The sequence below is a fragment of the Protopterus annectens genome, chromosome 3.part1 (assembly GCF_019279795.1).
Source record: "Protopterus annectens isolate FY-2018-M chromosome 3.part1, PAN1.0, whole genome shotgun sequence".
Lineage (NCBI taxonomy): Eukaryota > Metazoa > Chordata > Ceratodontiformes > Protopteridae > Protopterus > Protopterus annectens.
In genome coordinates this window covers 1,905,163,646-1,905,179,957 of record NC_056732.1, presented here as the reverse complement: position 1 = coordinate 1,905,179,957, position 16,312 = coordinate 1,905,163,646, and the positions used below count along the sequence as shown (strand labels likewise).

General features: G+C 39.6%; 1 protein-coding gene across 1 annotated transcript in view; it reads left to right on the top strand.

The window, feature by feature from the left end:
* The window catches only part of LOC122798818, a 638,969-nt gene that overhangs the window by 369,090 nt on the left and 253,567 nt on the right, over positions 1-16,312 (top strand). Inside the window, exon 5 of the mRNA XM_044067941.1 lies at positions 2,186-2,280. Coding sequence (XP_043923876.1) covers positions 2,186-2,280 — 95 coding nt within the window. The remainder of the gene's footprint in view (positions 1-2,185; positions 2,281-16,312) is intronic.

Below are 16,312 nucleotides of genomic sequence, written 5' to 3'. Positions count from 1 at the left end.
CCAACTTTATTGGTCCTATTGCCCATGACTCTGTCAATAACCATGAATCTGAAATATGCATTCCTATGTGTCACTGAGTGTTTGCAAAGAGCATTACTAGTCTTTTTGGTTCTAATGTCACTGTAGTTTTCTGATATACGTAACCTTAGAGGTCTAGAGGTTTGACCTACATAAAACACCGAGCAAGTGCATATTGCGAGCCAGATTACCCAATTGGTACAACAATTGGCAAAGAACCCAATGTGATATACATTTCCAGTATTCTTACTGGTAAAATGCTTGGATTTGGTAACCCTTTCACAATGGGTGCAGTGTCCATTGCTTTTGTTCAGGCTGTCATTGGATGAAAAGGTATCTCATAGCATCTAGAAACCTTATGGCTTCTGGCAACCTAGCGATACCCAGATCCCCATCTTAATACAGTTATATACACTGCAGTTTATTAAACTGTAATGTTGCTCAGGTAGGATGGGCTGAAAGGATGCAGGATAAAAACAAAGTTGAATAGTTAAGACTATGTTTCTTTCTTTGAACATGTTTTTTTTATTCAGGCCAACAATGGATAAAAGGTTGTTTTAAAAAATCTCAGAAATGGACCTCAGAGCATTTAGAATTCCCATCATTTTTGTTCATTTACAGAATTAACCCTCAAATTACAGCAGGTTCATCACCAGCAGAAACAAGTATGAGAGCTGTGCTTGCCGTGTTTGCCAGGTGGCCTAACCTACCAGGTACTCACAAATCCAGCCGTGATAGAACTGTTACACATTTGCATGACAAACTGCACAAGGGTCACCTGATTTTGGGATCAAAACTTGATCTGTAACATGAGCAAAACATGCTGGAGAGACAGATATGTGTCTCAGAGATTACCCCTGCTCTGCAACAGGCTTCCTATTCACATAAAGCAGAGCCCTTCCCTGATCCTCTTTAAACATAGTTGGGATTAATGGATGAGGAATCATAAATTCACTCCTGGGGTGGCACCCATGCCCTTTACAGACAGGGACAGTCAGTAAAATACTCAAAGGTATAGGCACAAACCTAAGCCATCCTCTAGCTCTTACCAATCAAAAAAAAAAATCGGTTAAAATTTGGGAAATCATAGCTAGGCTTGTAAGGACTCTTAAGCTGTTAGCATAGAAATCTCCTATAAACCTAAGAGCCTATGAAGATTAGAAAAATAATGTATGAAGAAAATAGTAAGCTAAGAAACAGACTGAGTAAAATTGAAAAGTTTCTACCTGGAGATGAAGTTTGTGTGAGGACCTGCAGTTATGTCTTAAAAGACCCCTAGCATAACTGAGAGTTGTTTAGTACCTGTGTCATATATAAAGGTGACTGATCATGGTTCACAATTGAACAGGTATATCAATCAGTTCAAAACCTGATTCACAGAGTATGAACCATTACATGAACCTAGAAAATAGCATAAGCCTATCTGAGCACCATAGAGGTTTGTAGCATTTATTACCAGAAAAATACTGATGTTACAATTGGGAAACCTCTGCCTGTCTATACAGTGCAGAAAGACTGGGAAGAAACTTGCCTGCATAGTTATGACAGAACCAATATATTCTGTAAAGTCGTTAGCTTGTCTGTTGTTACCCCGCCTAGTTTCTTTACACATGACAGGAGATTTCCTGCTTATCTTAAAGATTACGTTAGGGGCAAAACCTTTTCTTTGACTGGAAAGAGTACGAATTAGCTCTGGTTTCACTAAAGGTCTAGTAATGTAGTAATGCCTTATTATTTAGAAAGTGACAGCAAAACTTTCAAATAATAATCTAATGTGCGATTCTTAATATTTTGTATGCAGAATGTGTGACATACGATGATATCTTCAGAATTTATGCTACTGAAATTATTATTTTCCTGCACTACAAATTAAGAATTAAGGGGGTACAGCATCTTGATTAAGTAGTTAACCTAGTTAGTTCATATGGAAGCTTCATGGTGCAATACATTTCATCTGCATTTCAGATCCTTCCTTTGCATATTGCTACATCTGCTGTCGCAGTTCAGTACATCTAGAAGGTTCTCAGCTGCTAAGCAAAGAACACAGTTTTGGTGTTGCTGCTGTCTTGAAGCTTGGATTTCTTATTAAAGTTGTTAAATTATTTAAGGTATTTGTATTTTTTGTTCAAAACAATTTCTCGTTAATCTAACCAATCATTTCTTGCAGAATATCGACATGCAAACAAAAGAAAGAACCACGAAGATGATGAAAGAAGCACTGGTAAAAAGAGAAATAAAATCTGCAATCATCAGTCTAATAGAGTAAGTTCCAAATCTCAGTATGTAGTTCCAGTTTAAATGCAGTATATCTGAAGTGTAGCTCAAACTTATTGCCAGTGTATGACTGTGTTTATAATTCAACTTTATTCAGACTTCATATTCAAATAATGTCATATATACATGTATGGAAGCCCAGTTCTGGGCACATAAAGCTGAAGGTGTGACTAAGACCCACAAGACTCTGGATTAGTCAGTGACACAGTTACTACAGCAGCTGTTGACTAAGGAGAGGTGGAAGTGAGTGACCCACACTAACTCATTCATCGCAGAGGTAAATACTGGTACATATCATATCCCTCTGAAGTGACCCCCATGTATCAGGCTAGAGGCATACGTTTAATAAGCAATGGCAAGACACTGGGACATGAGTTTGCAGGAGATTATCACTAACTTTAGCAAACCGCGGATGTGCAGTGGTAGCGTTGTTGCCTCACAGCAAGAGGTTCTCCCGTTCGATTCTCGGCTGGAGTGCCTTCTCTGTGGAGTCTGCATGTCCTCCCCGTGGTCGAGTGGTGTTCGAAAGACATGCGTGAATGGGCGTGCCTTCATTGAAGGTTGGGCACTGGGCTGGTATCTCAGCACCATAAAAATCTACTGCCATTCATTAGCAGACCGGAGTTCCACTGTGGCGGCCCCTAACCGGGAAAAGCCAAAAGAAGAAAATCACTAACTGTAGCAACTGCGTAGAAGCTTTCACCTGACCATGTACTAGCAGTGCCACCTGACTGTGTACTAGCAGTGCCACTTGACCATGGATTAGCAGTGTCAACACTGCAGCTGTCTTGTCAGCCAGGAGGTGGAAGAGCTGGATGGATAAGAAAATGCCCTGATTCCAAGAAGGATGACAGCCCAAAATCCCAAACTCTTTTCTCACCTCTTGTGTTCAATGCCCTTAGACAACAAAGTTGAGGAATGACTGGGCACATTGGGCAGTAAAGAGGAACTTGATGACTAAGGGGGGGATCCCTCCCTGAAATGCATGCATGGATAACACTACACACTCCAGCCATCTTAGTTGCCAGAGAAACTTAGCTCCACCAGGAAACAAAAAAATGATGAAATTGCTCCACCAAACTATAACATTTACAGATTAGACAAAGCTAACCAGTGGTGTCACAATTCCGTGCAAAAATACACTAGGTATTTCCCTTTCCCCAACATCTTGTGAACTCTTACTCAGAAATCCTATTAACCATGATAAAGTTAAACACTCACATGACAGTCACAGTCATGGATATACATATCACCAGGTAACCATGCTAATACAATGCAAGTTATTCTCTGCTGGGACTCCTCAAAAATCCATCATGAAACGATAATATTACGTGATGTTAATATAGACTGGGAAACCATACAATCTGAAAATCCAACCAATAATATACATATGCACAAGTTCATTCAACTTATAACCACACCCAGAAGCATAGCTGGCTCCAACAGTGCCCTGTGGCGGTACCTCAAATCGTCAAGTGAAGAGCAAAAAAAATAAACACAAAAAAAAAAAAATATATATATATATATATATATATATATATATATACACACACACAGACACACACACACACACACACACACACACATTATTATTTATTTATTTCACATTTCTTAACCGGGTTGGTCCAGCTGGGTAAGAATTTACCCTTTTTCAGGAAAGACCTGAGGGGAAAAGCCCCAAAAAGACATACAAATACATATGAAAAGAGACAAATTAACAATATCACAGAGCAAAACAATCTTATGAATACAATGGATAAGGAAAAACATAATGCACTCAATGGAATAGTACATAGCTATATATACAAAAAGTGTAGTAATAGGTTGTAACAGGAGAAACAACAATAATAAATCCAGCAGGTAAGCAGAAAGGAAGTTAAGGTTGAAGGTAATATAATGAAAAGAAACAAGGTATAATTAGATTAGTGGCTAGAAGAAGAATTGTGTAAGTGCAGGGGCTTCAGATTTGAGGGAAAGTAGAGTGGGAGTAAACAGTAGAGAGGGGTGACTGCCCAAGGGGCCATAGGTCAGAAGAGGGAATGGTGCAAAAGAAGACAGTAGTAGAGGAGGGATGTAGTGAATTAGAGGGAGGGTACAGAAAGAAGAGCAGATGGATAAAGTAAGTTATAGAAAGAGGAAAAAGGTCTTGTAGATCAGACTTAGTGGTGAAGTGGGTATGTGGAGAGGGAGGGGTTAAGTAGGATGGTAACAGGTACATATAGGGTTGTTATGGAGGTATACTATCAGGTCATGTAGTTAGGAAGGGGGGTATGACTTCTAATATGGAGTGGAAGATTGTTCCAGGTAAGGGAGATGGAGTGTTTATAGAGTATTTTACCTATGTTCTTGTTGGGTTTATAGACTTGTAGTAAGAGTTTATCAGAGCTGCGCAGGGATCGGGGAGGAGTGTACCAGGAGATCAGGTTTGACAGAGACGGACAGTCAGAGTTTGAATTAAGAATTATGAAAGCTTGGATCTGCTGACATTTGGTCAGAAGGTGTGGGAATTCGAGCCAATGTAATTTTATGAGAGTGGAGCAGTGATGGGATTTATAGGGGCTGCTGGTGACAAATCTAGAAATGTTGTTATAGGTTTGGTCTAGTTTTGCCAGCATATTATTTTGTAAATTGGAAAATAGAGGGGAGCCATAGAGGAGGGCGTGGAGGAGGTAGGATTGGGCTAGCGGTAGTTTTGAGTTAGGGGTCAGGAATTTGCTGTTTCTGTATAGCATGCCCAGTTTTTGGTGTGTTTTCTTTTTAGAATGAAGTATGTGGAGGTCTAGTTTGAGCTGGTCATCTGTGATGACACCTAGGAGTTGTGTGTGTAAGTCTGGTGTTATGATGGTGCCATTTAGAGAAGATATGAGAAAGGGGGATTTGTGGTGGGCTAGAGTTTTAGGTAGGAATAGTAAGAGCTTAGTTTTAGAGGGGTTCAGGATAAGTTGATTGTTGGAGAGCCACTTCTCAACAGAGTGAAATGAAGACTGGGTGATATGGTGGAGGTTATTGACAGAGTCAGAAATGGAGATCAGAGTTGAGTCATCTGCATACTATATGATAGATGAGAGGTTGCTGGTAGTGTGTAGGTCATTGCTGAAGAGGTTGAAAAGGAGGGGGCCGAGAACTGAACCTTGAGAAACATCGGTCTGAACTGGCAGAAAGTGTGAGAAGGAAGTTTGCCATTTAACTGCTTGTAGGCAACTGGACAGGTAACTTGAGAACCAATTTAGAGTGGGGATGGAAATGTTCAGCTGAGAAGTAGAAGGTTGTGAAAAACAGTATCGAAAGCCTTTGAGAAATCTAAGAAAAGGCAGGACACAAGTTTATTATTGTCTCTGGCCTCAGCTACAGTATGAGAGAAGGATAAGAGTGCAGTGTTAGTACTGTGTTTGGGCCTGAAACTATGCTGGGTGTTGGTTAAAAGATTGTTTTGAGTAAGGTGAAAAAGCAGTTGAGAATGGATACACTTTCTAGAATTTTGGAGAGAGGAGAAAGAATAGCAATGGGATGGACGTTAGATGGTTCTGTGGAGTTACCTCCTTTATGTAGTGGGATAGTATAGTATTCCTTCCAAATAGAGGGGATAGTGGATTCTTGGATTGAGCGGTTGATTAGAATGGAGACAGGAAGGGCTACAGATTTAGCAGCAAGTCTTAGGAATTGAGGAGGTAGGTTATCAGGGGCGGGAGAACAAGGTTTGTGTATACTGAGGAGAGTTTTAATATAACTAACAGAGACAGGTTTGAGCATGAAGGGGTCTGAGAGGTTAGTGGAGTCAGATTGGGGGTGTGAAGAAGGTGTGGGTCTGGTAATTGAAGTGACAGAACTGGAGGTGGAAGGTTGGGGTTATTAGAGGTGTTAGCTACTAGTTTAGAAATGGTATCAATGAAGTAGTGATTTAAATGGATGGTGGTATCTGAGGGAGATTGATTGGGAAAAGGGTTGGGGGTTGTGGGTGAGCCAGGGTTAAGAAGAGTTTTTATGGTTGACCAGAACTTCTGGGGGTTAGTAGTTTGCAGAGATTGGTCAGACAGGTAAAACTTAAGCTTAGCCAAGACTTTAGCCTATGTTTAGACAAGTCAGCATCTGATGACCTTGTCCAGCAGGGACACAGGTTAAATCCCAGGGATGTATTTTCTGTTTCCCATACAGTTATCCAGGTTGCACTTAAAAAGGGGTAAAGAGGTAGTCTGCTTTACGTGGAAAGGGAGTCTATTCCATAGATAGGGGAGTTTCTGGGACACAAATCTGTCCCGCCAACAAATCCTATTTATATCACAGATCAGGATGAGGCCGCATGTATGGGTTACTTTAATGGAGCTTGACTTATGGATATGCAGCAGTCCTATCAAGTTGGGGTCTGAGATCGCCTTGTATGCCAGGCAGAGGTCACCTCTGAAGAGACTGCATGAAACTGAGTAGAAGGATAGGGCTTTTAGCCTCTCTGTGCATGGTAGATTTCTGAGGCCCTGGATTCTCCTGGTGAGGAACCTCTGTGGTCTCTCCAGCTGCTACATGTGTTTTGCGAGGTACATGCCGAATGGGGCATTGTACTCAATAATGGGCCTTATAAGGGAAGAATACTGGGATGTTATAACCTCCTTGTCCCTGCATGAGATACCCTTACTTATGAGGTGGGCCATGTAGAAAGCTTTCTGTACAATGCAACATGGTGGTCAAAAGTCAGGTTGCTATCAACCTGGGTGCCCAAATCCCTCATGAATAATTGCATGCTTAGGATGTTGTTATTAATGTAATAATTTGTGGGGACATCACTCTCCCTAAAGGGGATGATGATGCATTTTTTGGTATTCCGCTGAGGCCATGTTTCTGGCACCAGTCATTTGTTTGGGTGAGGCCCTCTTGGAGGATGTCCACATCACTAAGGGAATTGATGACAGCGTCCAGCCTGCAGTCATCTGCAAACTTGGTCAGCAATAGCCCACAGGTTTTGGCCTGCAACTCAGAAAATTTTTCTGGTGAGATCCACTCTTTGATTGAAAAGAAAAAAAAAACACACTTTACTGTAATAAAGCAATGACTTCATTGTAGCCATCAGCTTATTGCACTAAGATCCATGTCCCCCCAGCTAGCGCTTTTATCAAAGAGAAAAAAAAATTGCAGCCTTTACTGTAATCAGCTTACTACATGGTGATCCACATCCCCCTAGTTAGCTCTTCCACTGAAGAGCAAAAAAACACACTTTACTATTTCACTACATTGTAACGAGCTACTTTATTGAAGAGCAAAAAAAAAAAAAAAAAAAATACTGTCATCAGCTTATTACAGTGGGATCCACACCCCCTTCCCAGCTAGCTCTTCTATTGAAGGGCTAAAAAAAACAAACACACTAACTAGCTTTCAGCTTATTATGGCAGGATCCATGCTACCCCCAGCTATCTCTTCAAGTAAAGAGCAAAAAAAAACATGTATTATCAATTGTAGTGATTGGCTTATTATAGTCTCCATTATGGATGACTGATCACCCCTCCCAACACATTGCACCCGGGGCAGCTGCCTCTCTCTCCATACCCTAGCTAAGCTTCTGACTGCAGCAGCTAGATATAACAAACCACAGCCAGTCAGCCGCTGACTGATTCCTATCATCCTCTCCAAATAAAATATTCTATGGAACTCTGCCAAATAGATTAAGAGATCGCTTACAATCTAAAGTATAAGATATCATCCCTGCAGCCCCAAAAATACATCATTACAACCTGGTAAGAAAACTTAACTACTTTTCATGAAGACACTTTTATTAATATACTACATCTCCTTAACTGTGAGCTGCTAAAGACTCTCCCCATAAATTATGCTGTCTCTGAGTTCAATTAAATCTTGCTAGGTCAGAATAAAGAGTGTAACATAACCCTGCCCCATGGCTGTTCTTAGCAACTAAAAAAACTCATGAAACAAAGAGACAAAGAGTGGATGGCCTGAAAAAAAAAGCTCTCTTTTTGCTAGCATATATTCAACCAAGAGTCTGGTATTCCTCATTGGTCTTTTTGAAATTTGTTAAGAGTTTTTTTCCAAGTTTTAGCTTTTGGTATTTAGGCCCTGCATCTGTGCAGGTTTCTGCTTGTTTGCGCAGCACCGTACACTACCGCACAGTCGTGTTCCAAAGCTGGACAGTTAAATTCAACAAATTTTCCCTTAAAACCCAGGCAGAAATGTCCATTGCCAAACTCCTCTGTTACCATTTCCGAAAAGCCATCCCTAGTGATAACAGTCTTCAACCTAGCATTATGGACAGTTGGACTACCCTTGTTCTTCTGCCAACCTTGTTGACTTGGGTCACTCAAAAAACAAGTTTTCTTGTCATTGGAGACTCAGTAGTGAGGCACACAGATGTCCCACTCTCCAGGTTGGACAAGGGAAAAGTCACGATCAGCTGCCTGTCCAGTGCAAGGATTCACCAAATCACACATGCACTTAGGTGTCTCAGAAACAAGTACCATTATGACTCTGTCATAGTTCATGTTGATGTGAATGACCTGAAATGTACCTCACTAGACTATATGAAGAGAGACATGACTGAGTTCTCTGAGTATGTGTCCCAGGCAGGTATGTCCCTAGCCTTGAGCAGTATACACTCTCACCTAGAATGATGCTACAGTATAAAAAAAATGATTGATTTCAATAACTGGCTTAGTTTTTGGTGTCATGGCAAGGGGATCAAGTTCCTGTCTGCCTTGGAAGCCATGGTCGACAATCCTCACTGCTTTGCCATACACAGTTTTCCCCCCTGGCATCCCTAGGCTTGTGGCTGCTAGCAAAGGCTCTTGTCTCTCCCATAGTGCCTTTTTTAGGCAAGATCTTGAAAACAACAATACTGGTATGACATTAACCAATAAGAACAAAGTAAGGGTCATGTTGCTAAATGCTAGGAGCTTAAACCAAAAACTGCACTCTCTGGAAGCATTTCTATCACTACAATATGTGGATATCTGTTTAGTCACAGAAACCTAGTTTAAGGCTTCAGAGAGTACCCTGCCCTGCAAGGCTGCAATGCCTTCCACACATTTAGACCACAAAGAAAATGTGAAAACCAAAGGAGTTGGTGTTCGAATCTATATTCGAGATGAATTCACCTCACGTCTAGACTGGACAACTCCATGGAGTTACTCCAGGTCCAGGTTAGAGTGAGTAAGACCCCCTATTCAAGTCCTAGCCAGTTGTAGATTTCTTTGAAAGTGTGACCAAGGCCATTGATGACGGCATATCTGTGCACACAACATACCTCAGCTTGGCAAAGGGTTTCGACACAATCCCACATTCAGACATTACGGCTAAACTTAGCAAACTGAATGTAAACCCCTTCGTTGTAAGATGGGTTGCCAACTGGCTCACAAACCGGGCACATGCTATTAAAGTAGGTGACTTCACATCAAACAGCAGACCTGTTACCAGTGGGGTGCCACAGGGGTCCGTGCTGGGCCCACTACTGTTTGGTATATACTTCTCAGAAGTTCTGATCAAAGCTAAAGAGTTGTGGCTGACTAAGTTTACAAATGATTGCAAACTAGGTGCAATCACTGAATTCCCAGATGATGTCAGTATACTCCATGAGGGTCTCACACAGACCAGTGACTAGTGTATTAGTCACTGTCTCATAGTGAATGCAGAGAAATGCATCATCATTCCCTTTGGCACAAACAATGTCCCTTCACACTATCAAATTTATAACAATACCCTAAGTACCCATGAAGTGGTAAGGGACCTGGGATCATAGGTTGACCACGACCTTAACTTCGACCCCCACATGTCTACAGTTGGAAAGCTTTCCACATAGCTCACTTGATTAGTAAAGATGTCGCCTTGAGAGGAAAAGAAGTTATAACCCTCTTATAATCGACACTTATCTGACATATAATTGAGTATAACACCCCATTTGGTATGTACCATACTAAGCATTAGAGAGACCTCAGTTTTCTAACAAGGAAGATCAAGGGCCTCCAGCATGTGCCTTACATGGACCAACTAAAATCCCTGTTTCTATACTCTGCATTGTATAGACTTCTTAGGAGAGACTTATGCTTGGCCTACAGAGCAACCCAAGACCCAGACCTAATGAACTTACTGCATATTCGTAAATCAAATGGGTCTAAGGATACCTGTTTCAGGGACTTAAATATGACTTGCGACTTTAATAGGACATGCTGGAGGGAAAGATTTATCTCCCAGCAACTGCCACATCTTCAGAACAGGTTACCAATTCATGTGAAACAGAGCACCTCTAAGATACTGTTCAAGAGGAACCTGGATGAGTGAATGTGGCACCATAAATTCTTACCGGGGATAACGTCCACAAACCTCCTGGACATGGGCAGTCATCACTAAATGCAGTTTTGGATATTGACTAACACCTCTATGGTATTACATTGGGTTGAAACGGCTAGGCTTAAAATGACCTCCAGGTAGCTAGCCTAGTAATCTCAGTCTCCTATGATCCTATGATAAGAAAACTAAAAATACGGCTTATCACCAAAAATAAGGAAATCTTTTACATAATCAATTAAAACATACACACTAATAATACAAAACTCTTCTGTACCTCAATCAATAAACTGTTAAATCGAGTATAAGCTACAGAGCCAATGCCAAATACAGAGAAACACAAATTATTCCATAACCAACCAATTCAATATTCACTTTATGCAGACAGTACAGTCATTAACCAGCCAGGTACCTAATGAAGCTCTTGATGTCCCTATACAATCAAACAACTTCCTTCAACATTTCTCTTTCCAAGCATTTCCCACAAATACCATCAAAAAATTCCTCAAAAAATTAAAGCCTACTAAAATTGCCCCGATAATCTACCTGGCAAATATGTTAAAATAACAGCTGAGGCTATTGTACATCCAATTTCAGTTCTGATAAATTGATCCATGTCTGAAAGTAGAGTCCCCTTGCTATGGAAAAAATCATTCATTATTCTGCCATGCAAGGGTAGAATCAATGCAGATCCTGCAAACTACAGGTATATTGATGTAAATAAAAATATACATAGGGCTAAAGATACAAATGCATTGTACAGGATCTTAAACATGTTTCCTTGCACAGATGTTCACTCAGACCCTTATACAATATGCAAAAGACGCAATCATCTATTAATAGGCCAAGGCTTTGAGACAGCATCTGGAGGCATATTTACTGATATCAATAAGGAAACCCTTGTGAAGTTTCATATCACTGGAAGATTGTAATAAACAGATGCCCTGCAGATCTAAACCATGGCAAAGGCCATCTTCCATGGGCACTGTCTAAAGTTCTGTTGAAGTGAGATACTGAGTCACTGATGAAGCAACAAGCTTCCATTCACTGGGATGAATTTTGCTCTGAATGTGTTGAGGCAGGGGTTGGGGATGGAATTTATCATCATTTCTTCTGGAGTGTTGCTTTCTTTAATTTTTTGTCAAGGATCACCTGCCAGGAATATAATTTTAGATCAAAAGTCCAATGCACAAAACCTGGGATTTGCATATTTCATTAAATTTCACATCCTACAAAAGATGTCACCGTTATGGGGAAAATTATTTTTGCCCAGCCTTAGTTGCAGCAAAGTATAAGGTGGGCAAGATTGTTTGACTTTTCTACCCCTAGAAGAAAAGGAAAATACTACATTAACTAAAAAAAAAAAACGAATTCACCTGAATTGAAACACAATGACTTTTAATTCAGTTAAATAATGTTGACTGAGGTACATGGTTGGTCTGTTATGTCTGTTTCTCATAGAAATCATCAGAAGATCTGTTTGACTCTTCATCTTTGTCATTGAAAAAGAAATTGTCAGACAACTTGTGCATTGAATGTTTGTGACAGTATGAAAGAGTTAAGAAAGGGACATTGTGGAAGGTCCCTCTTCTGTAGTTTCGTCTAGATTATTCATGCCCAGAAACATTTTTTTTTTAAATTAACTAAGTCCCTTGTTAGCAACTTATCACAACCTACAAGAGCCAGCAGAACATGAGAACACCTTAGAAAACTCAACAGATGGTTACTACTCAACCTTGTTTGATGCAACACCTTCTGGACATAACTGATGAAAACTATGAGTTGAAGACCAAGAACCAAATGCTCTTCCTCCTACCAAATCCCTTTTCAAAACTTTTTTTCTTTTAAGTTTGTTTTATAAATTTGTGCAGGCAGGCAGACATACTAGTTATTTATTTATACATTGCATAGACATGAATTTTAGTCAAGCAATAATGCCTCAAAGGGTGGACATTACAGGGAAATAATGCACAACTCATGGGTGTTGTGAGTTCTGATATCACAGGTGGAGGACCTCAACACTATTAGAAGGTCTGTTATTTTGCTATAATGCCTAACTTGGAGGCATTATTGCACTTAAAATGTGGGCTGTTAAATTGTTTTGAATTTGTTTTATTTATTTATATATTTTAATGGGTCAAGTTCTCTCATTCATGGACCCTTTTTCAGGAGTGACCTGGGCCACTAGGGTAATAAAGTACAGTAAGTTACAATAGTAGATATGTGCATTAATCCTGTACTCTGACTTAAAATGAAAGAAGTATAATTACATCAAGCACAATAAAAAGAAAAACAAAGCAGCATCACAGTTATGTGTGATATTTACAAATGTTTTACATACAGGTGTGTTTTAAAATGTATTTGTAGTAAAACTGAAGTATAAATTTAATTTTTAGTTCAAAAAGTAGGAGTGTAAATATAACAGGAGTATAGAGGAATGTGAGGCAGTGGTAGAGGTGTTGTATAGGAGGTTAGTAAAAGGTGCAGATGAACATGTTTAGGAGTATATAGGTATGTTGCAATGATGTAAAGAAAGGCTGCAGCAAGAAATAAGGTATGTGAGAGAGGACATAGGGGGATAGGTGGCAAAGGCTGCAAGTATACAGCAGGGTTTTGGGAGTGCAATATATTGGATGAGCTAAGGTGGAAGATTAAAAATGTACAGAGAAAAAGATTACAGGATTAGGTATTAAGAGGCATTGATATACTACATTAGTAGAAATGGTGGTAAAACTAATATACCAGCTATAGTTATACTAGGATAGTAGATGGTATATGATGACAAAATAACCATGGTTCTCATAGCAGTAGCACCGGGCAGATTCCTGAAAGTGTTTTTTAATTTTTAAATAATTTTCTAAAGGCTAATAATGATGACATGCATCTGCAGTATACTGTTCCAGCATTCTGGACCAGTTTTCGATAAAGACCTTTCAACTTGATGCTAATGTGAATGGTGGTCTAATGAGAAGGTTGGTGTCTGTGCTTCTAAGGGAGTACGAATAGCTTTGTGTTAAAGGCAATGTCTCAATTAAGGACAGTAATACCCATTCAATAATTTTTATTTATTTATTTTACATTTGTTGACCGGGCTAGTCCAGCTGGATAATTTCCATTTTCAGTGGAGGCCCGGGGAGAAAAGCTCCACAGATTTAAAACAAGGTTATACAAAATTGAAGATTTACTATAAGTTCCTTTGACAGACATTGAGTTACCATGGATACTTAATAGTCTAGATCAAGAAAAATAGAACACATATAGTGCTATCTACGTATTGAGAAAGACATTAATTATTTCTAAAACTACACTCCATTCAGGTCATTTCATACATATTAGTGTATATACAATATATATATTTTTTTTTTTGTGAGAACAGTAGAAACTGTACAGTCATTAGGTTGTTTGAGAACACAGAGAAGGATAGCAGTTGAGAAGTAAGGAAGTATGATAGTAGAAGGTATAAGGTTTCTCAGTCTGGATTGGTACAAGAGCAGAGCCAGAAGTTTTTAAGATGTGCAAGAAGTTGTTTAATAACTTAAAGGTTAGAGTACTGAGCGGGAAGAAGGACCCCACTGGTACTTGTAGCAGGTTGCACTTTTTCAGGGTGATGCAGTGTTGCTCATGAGGGGTGCTTAGGTGCCTAAATCATAATATCTTATTTTCTGTTTTCTAAAGAAGTTGTGTGTTCCTAGGTGAGTGTAAGGTTATGTGTGGTAGGGGTTATTCTAGTCTAGTGAGTAAGACATTGAGATTTATGGCATGACTTGCTTCTTTAGTGAGAAGGTTGGAAATGTTATTCTGTGATTGACTCTATACATGAGGGAGAAAAGAAAGTGTTTAGTTTTATTAGTAGCATGTACATTTTTTATATTTTTGATGTAAACTAGTTCCTCCACCTAATAACGTTGCTGTAGGATATGTAGCTGTTACTGAAGAAATTATTTTACATCTAAAATATACATTATGTGCTAATAATGTATACACACACACACACACACACACAAACTCAGTTACATAGACATATAGATAGATATGTATACACGGGCACATGTATGTATGTGTATTTTGTGTGTGTGTGTGTGTGTGTGTGTATATATATATATATATATATATATATATATATATATATATATATTTATATCTATGGATCCCCTTCACTATACTGACATGCCACAAAGCCGACACCCAAAACACCGACACCAAAAGACCGACAACACACAATACCGACAACGCACAAAACCGAACACCATAACACCAACACCCAAAACACTGACACACAAAACGTAAACTACACATTACACACAACTATACATGCACTAACCTTAACCCAAACCCTAACCCTAAGGTCCGACACAACTGCACACTTACCCTACCCACACCCTAACCCTAACTCACTTAACCCACCCCTAAACCTACAGTCCGTCACTATCGCACACATACCCTACCTGCACCCTAACCCTAACTCACATAACCCACCCTTAAACATATAGTCCGTCACTATCGTACACTCACCCTACCCGCACCCTAACCCTAACTCACTTAACCCGCCCCTAAAACTACAGTGCCTCACTATCGCACACTTACCTGTCCGCTCCCTAACACTAAATCCCTCACTCTATCGCACACTTACTGAGTCGCGCTCACACCTTGCCCATGTCGGTGTTTCGTCCGTCGGGATTTCACCTTGTCGATCATCTACATCGTCAGTCTTCTCGTCTCCTTCTGTAGAGTGTCGGCCTTCTGGCGTGTCGGTGTACTGAAGGGGACCCATAGATATATATATATATATATATATATATATATATATATATATATATATATGTCCCGTTTGAAATATCTAAAACCCATAACATCGAATTTCATAACATTGAGAACAGAAAATCTAAAACCTAAAACGTCTAAAACTCATAACATCGAATTTCATAACATCGAACACTATAAATCAGAGGAAAATAACATCTCCTCCAGATATAACGACACTAAACTACCAAAGACACTTGCTATTACATTTCTGTAGGGGGGCTTGATACAGTGGGGTTAGGAAATTAACTTTTTCCCACTGTAGTGCGATCTTGGAGTTGGTATATTTAATTTATGGGGGACACGGGGGTGCAGAGCCCCCCCACATGGGGGTGAAAGGGGGGGGGGCTTGCCCCCTTGCAAAAATGTAGTAAAAAGTGTGATTGGTAGTTTGGTGTCGTTATATGTGGAGGGGATGTTATTTTCCTGTGATTTATAGTGTTAGATGTTGAGTTGTACACGTTTTGGGTTTTAGATGTTCTGGTCTCAATGTTATGAAATTCAATGTTGTGCTTTAGATGTTTCAAAGTAGTTCAATATATATATATATATATATATATATATATATATATAGATATATATATATATATATATATATATATATATATATATATATATGGGTCCCCTTTGAAACATCTAAAACCTATAACATCGAATTTCATAACATTGAGAACCGGACATCTAAAACCCAAAATGTCTAAAACTCGTAACATCGAATTTCATAACACTGAACACTATAAATCACAGGAAAATAACATCTCCTCCACATATAATGACACTAAACTACCAAAGACACTTTTTACCACATTTCTGTAGGGGGGCTTGATACAGTGGGGTTAGCAAATTAACTTTTTCCCACTGTAGTGCAATTTTGGAGTTGGTATCTTTCATTTTCGGGGGAGATGGGGGGCAGAGCCCCACATGGGGGTGCAGGGGGCATGCC